The sequence below is a fragment of the Falco cherrug genome (genome assembly GCF_023634085.1).
Source record: "Falco cherrug isolate bFalChe1 chromosome 21 unlocalized genomic scaffold, bFalChe1.pri SUPER_21_unloc_1, whole genome shotgun sequence".
Taxonomy (NCBI): domain Eukaryota; kingdom Metazoa; phylum Chordata; class Aves; order Falconiformes; family Falconidae; genus Falco; species Falco cherrug.
Window position 1 is genome coordinate 103,023 of NW_026599282.1, and position 14,062 is coordinate 117,084.

Genomic DNA, 14,062 nt, shown 5'->3' on the forward strand with positions numbered 1-14,062 from the left:
CCCATGGAGACCCCACCCCCACGGAGGGACCCCAACCCCCCCCCCAGACCCCCCAAACTGCCCCCACCCCCACGAAGGACCCCAAATCCCCCCCCCCCCCGAGCCCCTCCCCCACCTGGGGGCAGGCGCTGCAGCACCATGTCGACGACGGCGGCGTCCTGGTACTGCCGGAACGCCTCCGCCTTGGCCGCCGTCTGCGCCGCCTCCGCCCGCGCCCGCGCCGCCACCGCTGCCGCTCGCGCTGCCCCCGTCACCTGCGGGGCGGGGAAGGGGCCATGCCTTGCGGCTCCGCCCCCTGCCTGTGGCTCCGCCCCCTGCCCCACCCCAGCGGGGGCGTGACACACACACCCCCCCCCCCCTTCGGACTCACCCTCATGGCTTCGGCCTCCGCCTCCGCCTGCATCATCACCTGCAAGCTGTAGAGGGGGCGTGGCTTGAGAGGGGGCGTGGCTTGGTGGGAGGGGGCGGGGCTTTCCCGGGGGGCGGGGCCTCATGGTAAAAGGGCCTTAAAAGGGACACAGCCACACCAGGCTCGTGCCTGGGGGGGGGGGGGTGGGGCCTGCGAAGGGGCAGGGCTGCTTTAAACGGGTCGCTTCAGGGTCGTGGGGGGCGTGGCTTACTGGGAGGGGCGGGGCTCCCTTTAAAAGAGCATCACCTCAAGGCAGAGTGGTGGGGCCCACAATATGGGGCGGGGCTTCTTTAAAGGGGCAATGCCTCCCTTAAAGGGAAAACGGCTCCACCCAAGGGGGTGGGACCCACCAAGGTGGGGGCGTGGTTTGGTAGAAAGGGGCGGGGCTCCCCTTTAAAGGGGCAACGGCTACACCCAAGGGAGTGGTACCCACCAAAGTGGTGCGACCCATCAAGGTGGGGGTGTGGCTTAGTGGAAAAGGGTGGGGCTCCCCTTTAAAGGGGCAATGCTTCCCTTAAAGGGGCCATGGCTTTGCCAGGGTGGTGGGGGGCAGAAGCTGGGGGGGGGGACGGACACGGGGGGACGGACGACACACGACTTGCCAGTGTGGGGGCAGGGCTCACCGCTGGGCCTCGGCCAGGCGCTCCAGGCGGGTAACGCTCAGCCTCGGCGGGTTTACGGACAGTGGCCTCCAGCTCGCGCTCACGGCGGCCGATCTCGTGCTCCTGCAGCTGCACCTGCTGCGCTCGCTCCACCACCTGCACCTGCGCCCGCTGCTCCTCGATCTGCTGCTTCGTCCTCGCCACCTGCGCCCGCGGCACCCCCTCAGCCCTGCGATGGCCCCCAGGCGGGCGGGGAGGGGGAGGGGTGGACCCAGGCAGTCAGGAGGTGGGGGGACACCCAGGTGTCTGTCGCACCTGCAGCTGGTAGGCCAGGTCGGCCTGGGCCTTGCGGGCGCTGACGGCGGCGTCGCACAGCGCCTGCTGCACCTGGAAGTCGCGCTGGGCCTGTGCCATCGCCGTCTCGCTCAGCAGCTGCGCCGAGACCTGCTCCTGGCGCGCCCGTGCCTCCTGCGGGGACACAGGGACGTGGGGGGACACTGGGGCGGCACGGGGACAAGGGGGGACGCTGGAGGTTGGGGGCGGGGCACGGAGACGCTGGGACATTGTACGTGGCGATGGGGGACACGAGGGGTGGGGGTGCGGGGACACCGTGGGGCTGGAGAGGTGGGGGGACGTTGGGGGAGATGGAGGAACACCGGGGGTTGGGGTGACATGGGGGGACACGGGCAGCCGAGGGTCCCAGGGACACCGGAGGGGGATGGGACGTGGGGGGACATGGGCAGCCGAGGGTCCCAGGGACACCGGAGGGGGATGGGACGTGGGGGGACACGGGCAGCCAAGGGTCCCAGGGACACCGGAGGGGGACGTGGAGAGCCACAGGGACCTCAGAAACAACCTGGTGGCATCGGAAGTGCACTGGGGGGTGGGGGGAGGGGCGCTGACATGTTGTGGGGGATCTAGAAGCCTCAGCGAGGAAATGGGGGGGGGGGGACACGGACGTGGGCACATACGGGACGCAGGGGGGCCCAGGGGGGGCGCGGGGGTGACAGAGGTGACAGGCTCACGCGGATGCCGGCGTCCCGCTTGGCCTCGGCCTCCCCCACACGGGCGTCACGCTGGACCTGCGCCGTCCGGCCCTTCCCCAGCGAGTGCAGGGTAGTCCTGGGGACGGGGGAGGGGGGAGGGGACACACTGTCACAGCCCCTGTCCCACCCTGCCCCCCCTCCAGGACTCCGGCCACCCCTGCCCCAGCAAGCGCTGGTGGCCCTGGGGGACACTGGAGATGGCCCCGGCCCTGTATTGTCCCCCCATCCCGCGGCTGGATGTCCCCAGTCCCTGCACCCCCCCGGTGTCCCCGTCCCCACCCCGGTGTCCCCCCCCCCCCGCCATCTCCCTGTCCCCCTCTCTGTCCCCACATCCCTTTTTCTGTGACCCCCATCCCCGGGTCACCGTCCCCACCGCCCCCCTGGACCCCCAGTACCACCACGGTTCTATCTCCATCCCCACCGCATCCCCGCCCCCCCCCCAGCGTCCCCAGTACCAGCCGGCCACGCTGACAACCCCCGTCCCCACCCTGTTCCCCCCCCCCCCCCGTTGTCCCGTCCCCGTCCCCCCGGTGTCACCTGGTCATCGTGGATGTCCTTCAGGGTGTAGCTGACCACGCTGATCCCCATGTTGACGAGGTCGGATGAGGCCACGTTGAAAACCTGCTCCGAGAACTTCTGCCGGTCCTTGTAGATCTCCTGGGCGGGAGGCGTGGGGGGTGGGGCTTAGGGGGTGGGGCTTAGGGGGGTGGGGCCACCCCAAGGGGCGGGGTTTTTTGGGATGAGAGGGGGTGTCACACCCCCCCCCCCCAAGGGGTGAGGCCTTTTGAGGATGGGGCGGGGGGGGGGGGTGTCACCCACAAAGAAAGAAGCTTTTTGGGAGGGGGGGGATTTTTGGGGTGGGGGGGGGCCACCCCCCAAGGGGCGGGGCCTTTTGGGGGTGGGGGGTGTCAGCCCCCAAGGGGGTGGGGCCTTTTGGGGGTGGGGGGGTGTCACCACCCCAAGGGGATGGGGTTTTTATGGGGGTGGGGGGCGTCACCCCATAAAGAAAGGGGCTTTTCGGGGGTGGGGGGTGTCACCCCCCAAGGGGCAGGGCCTTTTGAGGATGGGGCGTGTCACCCCCCAAGGGGCGGGGCCTTCTGAGGATGGGGGGGTCACCCCCAAAAGGGGCGGGGCCTTTTTGCACCCCCCAAGGAACGTGGCTTTTTGGGGGTGGGGGGCTTCACCCCCCAAAGAAAGGGGCTTTTTTAGGGGTGGGGGGGGGTGTCACGTCTCAAGGGGCGGGGCCTTTTGGGGGTGTGGGGGGGTCACCCCCAAAGGGGCGGGGCCTTTTGGGGGTGGGTGGTGGGTCACCCCCCAAGGGGCATGGCCTTTTGGGGGGGAGGGGGGGGTCACCCCCCAAGGAACGTGGCTTTTTGGGGGTGGGGGGTCACCCCCTAAAAAAAGAGGCTTTATAGGGGTGGGGGGGGTGTCACCTCTCAAGGGGTGGGGCCTTTTGGGGGAGGGGGTTGTCACCCCCAAAGGGGTGGGGCCTTTTGGGGGCGAGGGGGGGGGGTGTCACCCCCCCGAGGAACGTGGATTTTTGGGGGTGGAGGTGGGTCTCCCCCCAAGGGGCGGGGTTTTTTTGGGAGTGGGGGGGGGTGTCAAGTCCCGAAGGGTGGGGCCTTTTGGGAGTGGGGGGTCACCCCCAAAGGGGCGGGGCTTTTTGGGGGTGGGGGGGGGTGTCACCCCCCAAGGGGGTGGGGCCTTTCGGGGGTCAAGGGGGTGTCACCCCCTCAAAAGGGGTAAAAAGTGCCTTCCACGAGGGCGTGCCCCTTTGAAGGGGCGTGGCCGGCCCCCAAAGGGCGTGGCCGGCCCCACCCCTCTCACCTCCACCGTCATGTGGGCCATGATGGCGCGCTGGTGGCCTTCCAGGGTCTCCAGGGCGATCTGGGCGATCTCGCTCTCCGACTTGCCCAGGAACATCTGGCAGGCGGCCGCCAGCATCTCCTTGTTCTGCCCCTGGATCTTCACCTGCAGCCGGGCACAGCAAAGCCACGCCCACCCTGGGGGGGGAGCCAGCACCGCGCGGCCCCTTTAAGAGCTATAAATTTATTGCGATAAAGATATTAAACAGCTGCTCCCTTGTGGGGGAGGGGCAGACCACGCCGACACTTTTTTGGGGGAAATAAGCTGCTTTTAAGGTGCTGCTGCCCCTTACCGAGGGGGGGTTAAACCCTTTTAAAAGGGCTGTGTCCCCTCCCCCCCCCCCCCCCCCGGCTGCAGGGGGTCTCAGGGGGCTCCACCACCACATCGCCCCTTTTCAGGGGTCCCACAAAGTGGAGGGGGAGGGGGCGTTTCACCACGATATTGCCGTTTTAAGGGGGAGGGTCCTGGGGTGGGGGGGTCCCGGGGGGCTCCTGGTGGGGGATGGGGGGGGGTGGGGATGGGGGAGTCCCTGGGGTTTGGGGGGTTCCGGGAGGTCCTGGGGGGGTGGGGAGGGGTCGGGGGGGGGGGGTGTCCCGGTTTTTTTTGGGGGGGGGGGGTCTTGGGGGTCCCACCCTGGGCCGTGTAGGCGCAGAGGGCGAAGCGCAGCGGGTCCGTCCCGCACTCGGGGATCCGTGGGGGGAGTCACGTTTCTGGGGGGGGGGGGGAGGGGAGGGGGGGGGGGTCACACACACACACACACACACACCCAGGACCCCACCCCCACCTCAAATCACTTAAAGGGGGCTGCAGCAGCCCCGCTGGGAGGGATGGTGGCAGCTGTAGGGACACGGGGGGGGGACACACACCCGGGGGGGGGGGGGGAGGGGGGACACCCGGGGGGGTGGGGGAGGGGGGAGGGGTACCTGCGCGATGCCGGTGACGGAGATGGGGACGCCGTGGCGGGTGTACACCTTCTCACTGCGCACATTGAGGGTCAGGGTGTTCAGGGAGATCCTGGGGGAGGACGGAGCGTCACCCTGTGTCCCCCCATCTTTCCTCTCCCGTCACACAGGCCCCCCCCCCATCCCCCTCCCCCCCTCCCTCCCCCCCCCGGGTACCCCCCTCACCGCTGGATCTGCTGCAGGCACGGCACCACCAGCACCCGCCCCCCGGCCACCATCACGGGGGGGCTGCGGCAGAAACCTGCGGGGGACATGGAGGGAGGGAGGGGAGGGGGGGGATGGGACCCCCACCCCCCTTTAGGATTCCAGGGGCGGGGGGGGGGGGGGGGGGGGGGAGGCGACTCACCAGACACCACCATGGCCTCGTTGGGGCCACACGTGAAGAACATCTCGGCGAGGGAAGCTGTGGGGAGACCCGGGATCCAGCACCGGGATCCAGCACCGACCTCCCCTCCCCCTCCCCCTCCCCTCACCTCAGCGGCCGCTCCTCCCGCTGCGGCGCGGCCCCACCCGCCACAATCCCGGCATCCCCCGCGGCAGCGCCGCCGCCCCACCCGCCACAATCCCGGCATCCCCCGCGGCAGCGCCGCCCAGGCCTGGCCCCTCCGCCTCCCGGTGGCTAGCTGGCCCAGCTTTGGGCGAGTAAACACGGCGGGGGGGTGGGGGTGGGGGTGGTGGGTACAGCGGTACCTTCCCGGCCCTTCAGTCGCCAAAGCCGCGCTCCCCCTCAGGCGGCCATGTTGTCCCCTCTTCTTCCCGCCCTTCCTCCCTGTTCTACCCGGCGACCCGTGACGTCACCACCTCCGCGGCGTCCCATTGGCCGCGCCGCGAGGGCGGGAAGGCGGCCAGTAACGCCGTGAGGGGAGCGCGGCCGCCATTTTGGGGGCGGAACGGTAAGAGGGGTTGGGGGGTTGCGGTGGGGGGGGGGGGTTCTGTCGCCGCGACCCCCGGCTGGAGAATGGGGTCGGGCCGGCGATCTTCCACGGTGCTGCCCGCCCCTCAGAGCTGTCCCCGGGGCTGTCGGGGCGGGCGACGAGCGGAGTGGCCGGGTCCATGGGGTCACCCATTGGCTCTGGGCCGGGGGGAAGGGGTTAAAGGGCTGGAGAGGCCTGCCGGTTACTGAGGGCAGCGTGAACTTATTTTCCTAATTGCCTTCCTAATTAGGCACTGCAATTATTCCCAGTGTTCGAACTGGGAGATTCTAAGTGGCTTTTGCTGCACCTGTCGCGCAATAAAGGCTTGTTCCCCCTCGGGCCGGCTGCGGTGCCTTCGACCACGGCCCACGCTGCTCCCGCTGCCCCGGCTCGAGGGGTGGACGGGTTTGGGCCGCGGTCGAGTGGATTTTCTTCACTGCAGCCCTTGCTAAACTTCCAGAAAAGTCTGTTGGAAGTTTGGACTTATATCAGTGGTATAATGAAGGGGCTAAAAAAAAAAAAAGCAATGGTTTAAGAAAATTATTATTCCTTGATTGATTATATTCAGTTTGGGTGTCAGTAAAATTATGAAGTTTTAAAACTACAACTTTCATTTTGGATGTAGATGGCGTTAGCTAATAGAAGATCCGCATTCTGGTACCCTGGTTTTAGTTGCAAAGTAAGGCAAAGGAAGAGAGAGCTCAAAGTATTTCTAGCTAAAAAGAAAACCAACCTGATCTGTACCAGTGAAACGTCCCATGGCACATTCCTCTTGGCTATGGGGAAAAAAAAGCCAAGAAAGTTAATTATTTAGATTTAAAAAGTTGAAGGAGGCGGAGATGAAGTTATTTGTCCTTTGTGCAACAGCCCATTGCTTAATATACGCATCAACTGTAGGAGTTACTGGTTTCAGGAGACCTGAAAGTACATTTTTCATTTCTCCTGGGGGCGAGGCATCGTCTGGTGCGCGGTCTTGGGGACCCGGGGGGGCCGCTGCCGCTCCAGCCAGGGCGGCGTGTGGCTCGTAGCGGCGGCAGCGTGGCCAGCGGGAGCCAGGCAGCGCGGGTCCCCCCCATCCGGGGCACGGCTCTGGCCGCGCCTCGAATCCTGCGCGCGGTTTTGGGGCCCTGGCGAGACGGGTGGTGACACCCCCACCCCCCCCTTCTGCTTTATTTTGTACAAACCCGTGTCCCAACAGGGGCAGAGTGGCCACCCCCACCCCTGGGACGAACGCAGTTGCCGAGAAGGTGTCTCCTGCCGCGAGACGACGCAGTCACCGAGAAGGCGGCCTCGCGCTCTGAGAGGACGCGGTCGCTGGGGTGAACACAGTCACTGAGACAAATGCAGTCGCTGAGAAGACGGCCTCGCGCTCTGAGAGGACGCCGTCGCTGGGCAAACGCAGTCGCTGGGAGGAGCGCAGTGACTTAGGAGGCAGCCTCATGCGCTGAGAAGATGCAGTTGCTGGGACGAACGCGGTCGCTGAGAAGGGCTCCCGCTCCGAGCCGACGCGGTCGCTGAGAAGGGCTCCCGCTCCGAGCCGACGCGGTCGCTGAGAAGGGCTCCCGCTCTGATGACGCGGTCGCTGAGAAGGGCTCCCGCTCCGAGCCGACGCGGTCGCTGAGAAGGGCTCCCGCTCCGAGCCGACGCGGTCGCTGAGAAGGGCTCCCGCTCCGAGCCGACGCAGCGGGCCAAGGCGGCCTCGCGCCCTGAGCGGACGCCCCGCCGGGCCGCTGGGCCGCCGCTGTCGCCGGGCCGGTGCCTCGCGCTCCGAGGTGACGCAGCGCGTGGGGCCACGGGCCCCGCCCGCCGCGCGCTGCCGCTCTCGCTTTCGCTTTCGTTTGCAACCCGCGGAGCCGGGATCTGCCCGGCGCCCGGTGACGTCAGAGGCGGCTGGCGCTGCCATTGGCGGGCGGGCTGCGGCAGCTCCAATGGCGGGCGGGCGGGGCGGGGCCAGGCTCCGGGGCTCAGGCCGAGCGCGGCGGCGGAGCGGAGCGGAGCGGGGCGATGGGGCTGGGGCTGGGGCTGGGGCTTGGGCTGGGGCTGTCGCTGTCACTGGGGCTGCTGCTGCTGCTGAAGGTCCTCTGGAGGACGCCGGCCGGTGAGCGCGGGCGGGGACCCCAGGACCCCCTTTCCAGGGCCCTGACACCCCGAACCCCCTGTCCTGGGCCCCGGGGTCCCCCTGGACCCCCCTTTCCTGGCCGCCCAAACTCCCCTGGACCCCCTTTCCTCAGCCCCAGCCCACCCCGGACCCCCTGTGCTTGGCCCCGGGACACCCCCGGGTACTGCCACCCCCCTCCGACCGTCCCCCTTGCCCCGCTCCTCAGCACCCTCCACTGGAACTGCTTTCCGTGACCTCGGGAACCCCCATGAACCCCCTTCCTGGGCACCTCGGCCCCCTCCCCCCTTTGATCGCCCCCCCCCCCCCGGGCTCCCCTTCCAGGGAGCCAGGACCCCCCTCGCTCCCCAGCGTCGCCCCACCAGTCGCATCCCCCCTGAGGCTGCCCCCCACCCCCTGTTCCGCTCCCATGGGACCCCCCCCCCCAGGTTCCCTGCCCGCCTGTACCCCCCGGGCACCCCCCCCACCCTAACCCTGCTGCCCCCCACCCCCTCACCGCCCCTCCGTGTCCCCACAGGACCCCACATGTCGCAGCCCAGCCCGGGGTGGGGTTGTGCTACGAGGGACATCGACGAGATGACCTTCATGCGCTGCCACAGGGAGACGGTGAGGATGGAGCCCACGGCGGACTGGATGAGGGGGGCTCTGGGCCCCCAGTACCAGACATGCCAGACCAAAATAGCACGGAGGGAGAGGGTGAGTGCGGGCTGGGGGGGCTCCGTGGGCCGGGAGAGTTCCTCCCCCCCCTCCCCCCACCCAAGGCCCTGCCCTGCCTGCTGTCATTGTCACAGCGCTCCCAGCCCCCCTGTCCCCCAACCCGAGGGGGTCCCGGCTGCCCCGTCCCAGCCCCACAGCATTGGGATCCCCTGTGCCAGGGCTGGGGGCTGGGGGGGCTTCTGAGCACCCCGGCCCTGTGCGTGTCCCTCCCCTCCCCCCCCCCAGTGCCCAGGACCCCAGCCCAGGGCTGGCCGCCCCCTCCCAGCCCCTCGCCATCCCCACGGCAGTGAGACCCCCAGCACCAGAGGGGCTCCCCCCCTGCGGTGCCCCAGCCCCAAGCACTCAGGCCCCCCCTCTCGGAGTCGGAGGGGCTCCCCCCACCGCCCCCCGCCTGCTTGTTTGTCCCCTGCCCCCGGCGTTTGGGACCCCCGCCCAGCCCCTCGCTGTCCCGGGGCGCCATCCCAGCTCTAGGTGACACCCCGCGCGCCGGGGGCACCCTCGTGCCGGTGCCCGATTCCCCCCCAGGCCTGGCACAGGGCTGGGATCGGGGGCGCTGCCGGGGGTCCGCGCCCCCCTGAAGGCCCAGGGCTGCAGCAGCTCCTCAGCCTCGTCTCCCTGGTCGTGTTTCAGGGGCTCACACAGTACAGACCATGAAGGGCTGCGACATCCTGGAGGACGGTAACGTCGGGGGGTACGATGACCTTCCAGAGGGGGGTGCGGGAGGAGGGCAGGGCCCGGGGGGGCTGCGAGGGGCTGGGGGCGCGACGCGCGGCCGAGGCTGATGCCCCTTTCTGTCTGCAGTGAAGAAGGGCTGCGCCCCAAAAGCGGATTGCTCATCCTGCTGCCACTGCTCACTCTCTGCCGCCGCCGCGGCGGTTCTGCTGGCGGCGTGAACTTTCCTAATTGCCTTCCTAATGAGGCACTGCAATTATTCCCCGCCTTCGAACTGGGAGATTCTAAGTGGCTTCTGCTGCACGCGCGTATGTCCCGGCGTGCGCAATAAATGCTTGTTCCCCCTCGGGCCGGCTGCGGTGCCTTCTCCCGCTGCCCCGGCGCGACGGGTGGGCGCGTTTGGGCCGGGATCGAGCGGATTTTCTTCATCGCAGCCCTCGCGGGGCGAGGCGTCGTCCGCTGCGCGGTCTTGGGGACGCAGGGGGGGGGGCACCGGGGGGGCCGCTGCCGCTCCAGCCAGGGCGGCGCGTGGCGTGTAGCGGCGGCAGCGCGGGTCCCCCCATCCGGGGCACGGCTCCGGCCACGCCTCGAATCCTGCGCGCGGTTTTGGGGCCCTGGCGAGACGGGTGGTGACACCCCCACCCCCCACCCCCCCCTTCTGCTTTATTTTGTACAAACCCGTGTCCCAACGGGGGAAGAGTGACCACCCCTCCCCCAATCCCGCCGCCCTCTGCTCCCCCCTACCCCCCCCCCCCCCCAGTCTCCAACCACCCCCCCCCCCCCCATTTTAGCGTCCCCCAATGCATCCTGGGTAGAAACGAGGATTTTATTCCCAACTCCGTGTCCCATGGGTGGCCCCCACGGTCACCAGCCCCGGTGCCACCCGTGGTCACCATGGGGTGCTCAGCCTGGCACCCACACCCTCCTGTCACTGCTCCCACAGTCCCTTGTCACAGCTCTGGGTGTCCCCATCCCTGTCCCCAGTGTCCCTGTCCCTGCTCTTACTGCCCCTATCCCATCCCCCAGTGTCCCCATCCCTGTCCCCGGTGTCCCCAGTGTTCCTGTCCCCAGTGTCCCTGTCCCCAGTGTCCCCATCCCTGCTCTCGCTGCCCCTATCCCATCCCCCAGTGTCCCCATCCCTGTCCCCGGTGTCCCCATCCCTGTCCCCAGTGTCCCCGTCCCTGCTCTTGCTGCCCCTATCCCATCCCCCAGTGTCCCCATCCCTGTCCCCAGTGTCCCCGTCCCTGCTCTTGCTGCCCCTATCCCATCCCCCGGTGTCCCCATCCCTGTCCCCGGTGTCCCCGTCCCTGTCCCCAGTGTCCCCATCCCTGTCCCCGGTGTCCCCCTCCCTGTCCCCAGTGTCCCCGTCCCTGCTCTTGCTGTCCCTATCCCATCCCCCAGTGTCCCCATCCCTGTCCCCGGTGTCCCCATCCCTGTCCCCAGTGTCCCTGTCCCTGTTCTTGCTGTCCCTATCCCATCCCCCAGTGTCCCCATCCCTGTCCCCGGTGTCCCCAGTGTCCCTGTCCCTGTTCTTGCTGTCCCTGTTCTTGCTGTCCCTATCCCATCCCCCAGTGTCCCCGTCCCTGTCCCCGGTGTCCCCATCCCTGTCCCCAGTGTCCCCGTCCCTGCTCTTGCTGCCCCTATCCCATCCCCCAGTGTCCCTGTCCCTGTCCCCGGTGTCCCCATCCCTGTCCCCGGTGTCCCCATCCCTGTCCCCAGTGTCCCCGTCCCTGTCCCCGGTGTCCCCCTCCCTGTCCCCAGTGTCCCCGTCCCTGCTCTTGCTGTCCCTATCCCATCCCCCAGTGTCCCCGTCCCTGTCCCCGGTGTCCCCCTCCCTGTCCCCAGTGTCCCTGTCCCTGCTCTTGCTGCCCCTATCCCATCCCCCAGTGTCCCCATCCCTGTCCCCGGTGTCCCCCTCCCTGTCCCCAGTGTCCCCGTCCCTGCTCTCGCTGCCCCCTATCCCATCCCCCAGTGTCCCCGTCCCTGTCCCCGGTGTCCCCATCCCTGCTCCTGGTGTCCTCATCGTCTGTGGTGTCCCCATCCCTTGGTGGCCCCGTCCCCAGCTCCCGCCGCCCCTCACCCTCCCGCCCCGTGCCCCCAGCCCCCCCTGCCCCTCGCCCCTCCCCCCCCAGCAGGTGCCAGTAGCGGCCGTGGCGGTGCAGCAGCTCCCCGGGGGTCTCCAGCTGGTGCAGCCGCCCCCCCTCCAGCACGGCCACCCGCTGCGCGCAGGCCCGGCCAGGGCCACCTGCCTCGTCACCAGCAGCACCGCGCGCCCCGGCCCCGCTGGCTCCGGAGATCTCCTGCTCCACCTGCGGCGGGTGGGCACCGTCGGGGGGGCCAGGTGCGAGGGGACAGGGGGGCTGGGGGCCACGGGGTGCAGGGACACGGGGCCACGGGGGCTGCGACACAGGGGGCACGGGGACACGAGGGGCAAGGACACGGGGACACGAGGGGCAAGGACACGGGGACACGGGGACACGAGGGGCAAGGGCACGGGGACACAAGGGGCAAGGACATGGGGACACGGGGACATGAGGGGCAAGGGCACGGGGACATGGGGACACGAGGGGCAAGGACAGAGGGACACGGGGACACAAGGACATGGGGACATGAGGGGCAAGGACACGGGGACACGGGGACAAGACGGGCAAGGACACGGGGACACGGGGACACGAGGGGCAAGGACTGAGGACCGAGGGGACACAGGGACAAGGTGACACGGGGCCCCAGGGCCCCAGGGGACACCGGGGCTGGGGACCGAGGGGACACGGGGACAAGGTGACACGGGGACCCAGGGCCAGGGGACACCGGGGCTGGGGACCGAGGGGACACGGGGACAAGGTGACACGGGGACCCAGGGGAGACAGGACCCCAGGGGGACACCAGGGCTGGGGACCGAGGGGACACGGGGACAAGGTGACACGGGGACCCAGGGGAGACAGGACCCCAGGGGACACCGGGGCTGGGGACCGAGGGGACACGGGGACAAGGTGACACGGGGACCCAGGGGAGACGGGACCCCAGGGGACACCGGGGCTGGGGACCGAGGGGACACGGGGACAAGGTGACACGGGGACCCAGGGGAGACGGGACCCCAGGGGACACCGGGGCTGGGGACCGAGGGGACAAGGTGACACGGGGACCCAGGGGAGACAGGGCCCCAGGGGACACCGGGGCTGGGGACCGAGGGGGACACGGGGTCCAGCAGGGGCCAAGGGAAGGAGCAAACCCTGGGGGACCCTGGGGGACACGGGTGTCACCTCCCACCCCTGGGGGACCTGGGGGACACGGGTGTCACCTCCCACCCCTGGGGGACCCGGGGGACACGGGTGTCACCTCCCACCCCAGGGGGACTTGGGGGACACGGGTGTCACCTCCCACCCCAGGGGGACCCTGGGGGACCCGGGGGACACGGGTGTCACCTCCCACCCCAGGGGGACCCGGGGGACACGGGTGTCACCTCCCACCCCAGGGGGACACGGGGGACACGGGTGTCACCGTCCCACCCCAGGGGGACCCTGGGGGACCCGGGGGACACGGGTGTCACCTCCCACCCCAGGGGGACCCTGGGGGACCCGGGGGACACGGGTGTCACCTCCCACCCCAGGGGGACTTGGGGGACACGGGTGTCACCTCCCACCCCAGGGGGACCCTGGGGGACCCGGGGGACACGGGTGTCACCTCCCACCCCAGGGGGACACGGGGGACACGGGTGTCACCTCCCACCCCTGGGGGACCCGGGGGACACGGGTGTCACCTCCCACCCCAGGGGGACACGGGGGACACGGGTGTCACCTCCCACCCCTGGGGGACCCTGGGGGACACGGGGGACACGGGTGTCACCTCCCACCCCAGGGGGACTTGGGGGACACGGGTGTCACCTCCCACCCCTGGGGGACCCGGGGGACACGGGTGTCACCTCCCACCCCAGGGGGACCCTGGGGGACCCGGGGGACACGGGTGTCACCTCCCACCTGCCGCCGGCCGTCGGTGTCCAGGGCGCTGGTGGGCTCGTCGAGGACGAGGACACGGGGGGTCCCTGAGCAGCGCGCGGGCGATGGCCACCCCCTGCCGCTGCCCCCCGGAGAGCCGCGCGCCCCCGCTCGCCCACCTCTGCGCGACACGGGGGGGTGAGGGGGGGGGGGGGGGACACACAGGGGGACACCGAGGGGGGGACACACGCGACGTACCCGTGTCGTAGCCGCGGGGCAGGCGGGTTGATGAAGCCGTGGGCCCCCGCCCGCTGCGCCGCCCCCCGCCACCCCCCGCCGGCCGCAGCCCCCCGCCCCGTAGGCCACGTTGTCGTGGAGCGAGCGGGAGAAGAGCACCGGGTCCTGCAGGACGGCGGTCACCTGCGGCGGAGGGGACAGCGTGGGGACACGGCGGGGACACGGCGAGGACACGGCGGGGACGGCCGGGAAGGCTGGGGGGGAGGGGGTGGGGGTAGCTGGGGACATGGGGTGGCCGTGGGGACATCTTGGAGGTGGCCGTGGGGACATCTTGGGGGTGGCTGGGGACACAGGGGTGGCTGTGGGGGACATCTCGGGGGTGGCTGGGGACATAGGGTGGCCGTGGGGACATCTCCGGGGTGGCTGGGGACATAGGGTGGCCGTGGGGGACATCTCGGAGGTGGCCGTGGGGACATCTTGGGGGTGGCCGTGGGGACATCTTGGGGGTGGCTGGGGACACGGGGTGGCCCTGGGGACCTGCTGGTGACACAGGATGGCCATGGGGACATCTCGGAGGTGGCTGTGGGGA

General features: G+C 69.9%; 3 protein-coding genes across 5 annotated transcripts in view; 1 reads left to right on the top strand and 2 right to left on the bottom strand.

Moving 5' to 3' along the window:
- The window catches only part of LOC129734824 (flotillin-1-like), a 7,180-nt gene extending 1,829 nt beyond the window's left edge, over nucleotides 1-5,351 (bottom strand). The window contains 12 exon segments of the mRNA XM_055700064.1: nucleotides 116-254; nucleotides 371-416; nucleotides 1,033-1,061; nucleotides 1,063-1,215; nucleotides 1,327-1,479; nucleotides 2,037-2,126; nucleotides 2,128-2,133; nucleotides 2,595-2,714; nucleotides 3,885-4,028; nucleotides 4,847-4,937; nucleotides 5,051-5,126; nucleotides 5,232-5,351. Coding sequence (XP_055556039.1) covers nucleotides 116-254; nucleotides 371-416; nucleotides 1,033-1,061; nucleotides 1,063-1,215; nucleotides 1,327-1,479; nucleotides 2,037-2,126; nucleotides 2,128-2,133; nucleotides 2,595-2,714; nucleotides 3,885-4,028; nucleotides 4,847-4,937; nucleotides 5,051-5,126; nucleotides 5,232-5,274 — 1,090 coding nt within the window. The 5' untranslated portion in view covers nucleotides 5,275-5,351.
- Nucleotides 5,352-7,712: 2,361 nt separating this feature from the next.
- LOC106631109 (uncharacterized) lies at nucleotides 7,713-9,651 on the top strand. 3 transcript variants are annotated; one of them, XM_055700078.1, is made up of 4 exons: nucleotides 7,713-7,897; nucleotides 8,433-8,611; nucleotides 9,263-9,323; nucleotides 9,434-9,651. In XM_055700078.1, the coding sequence occupies exons 1-4, from the start codon at nucleotides 7,728-7,730 to the stop codon at nucleotides 9,633-9,635; spliced, it is 612 nt and encodes a 203-aa protein (XP_055556053.1). In that variant the 5' UTR covers nucleotides 7,713-7,727; the 3' UTR covers nucleotides 9,636-9,651. The 3 variants fall into 3 exon arrangements, with proteins under 3 accessions (XP_055556053.1, XP_055556056.1, XP_055556054.1); XM_055700081.1 differs by having other exon boundaries at nucleotides 9,263-9,310; XM_055700079.1 differs by having other exon boundaries at nucleotides 9,263-9,310; nucleotides 9,442-9,651.
- Nucleotides 9,652-11,439: 1,788 nt separating this feature from the next.
- LOC129734825 (ATP-dependent lipid A-core flippase-like) lies at nucleotides 11,440-13,788 on the bottom strand. The gene is made up of 3 exons (XM_055700065.1): nucleotides 13,495-13,788; nucleotides 13,279-13,417; nucleotides 11,440-11,613 (listed from the first exon to the last, which is right to left on the bottom strand). Exons 1-3 carry the CDS (start codon nucleotides 13,759-13,761, stop codon nucleotides 11,558-11,560), a joined length of 462 nt encoding a protein of 153 aa, XP_055556040.1. The 5' UTR covers nucleotides 13,762-13,788; the 3' UTR covers nucleotides 11,440-11,557.
- Nucleotides 13,789-14,062: the final 274 nt, after the last annotated feature.

Bases quoted from the DNA above. Each gene is read 5' to 3' on its own strand.
- LOC106631109 (XM_055700078.1), top strand. From the start codon at position 7,728: ATGGCGGGCGGGCGGGGCGGGGCCAGGCTCCGGGGCTCAGGCCGAGCG. The intron at 7,898-8,432 runs GTGAGCGCGGGC...GTGTCCCCACAG, and splicing joins CCTCTGGAGGACGCCGGCCG to GACCCCACATGTCGCAGCCC. The intron at 8,612-9,262 runs GTGAGTGCGGGC...GTCGTGTTTCAG, and splicing joins AAATAGCACGGAGGGAGAGG to GGGCTCACACAGTACAGACC.
- LOC129734825 (XM_055700065.1), bottom strand. From the start codon at position 13,761: ATGTCCCCAGCTACCCCCACCCCCTCCCCCCCAGCCTTCCCGGCCGTC. The intron at 13,418-13,494 runs GTACGTCGCGTG...CGTGTCGCGCAG, and splicing joins GCCCCGCGGCTACGACACGG to AGGTGGGCGAGCGGGGGCGC. The intron at 11,614-13,278 runs GTGGGAGGTGAC...CACCCGCCGCAG, and splicing joins ACACCGACGGCCGGCGGCAG to GTGGAGCAGGAGATCTCCGG.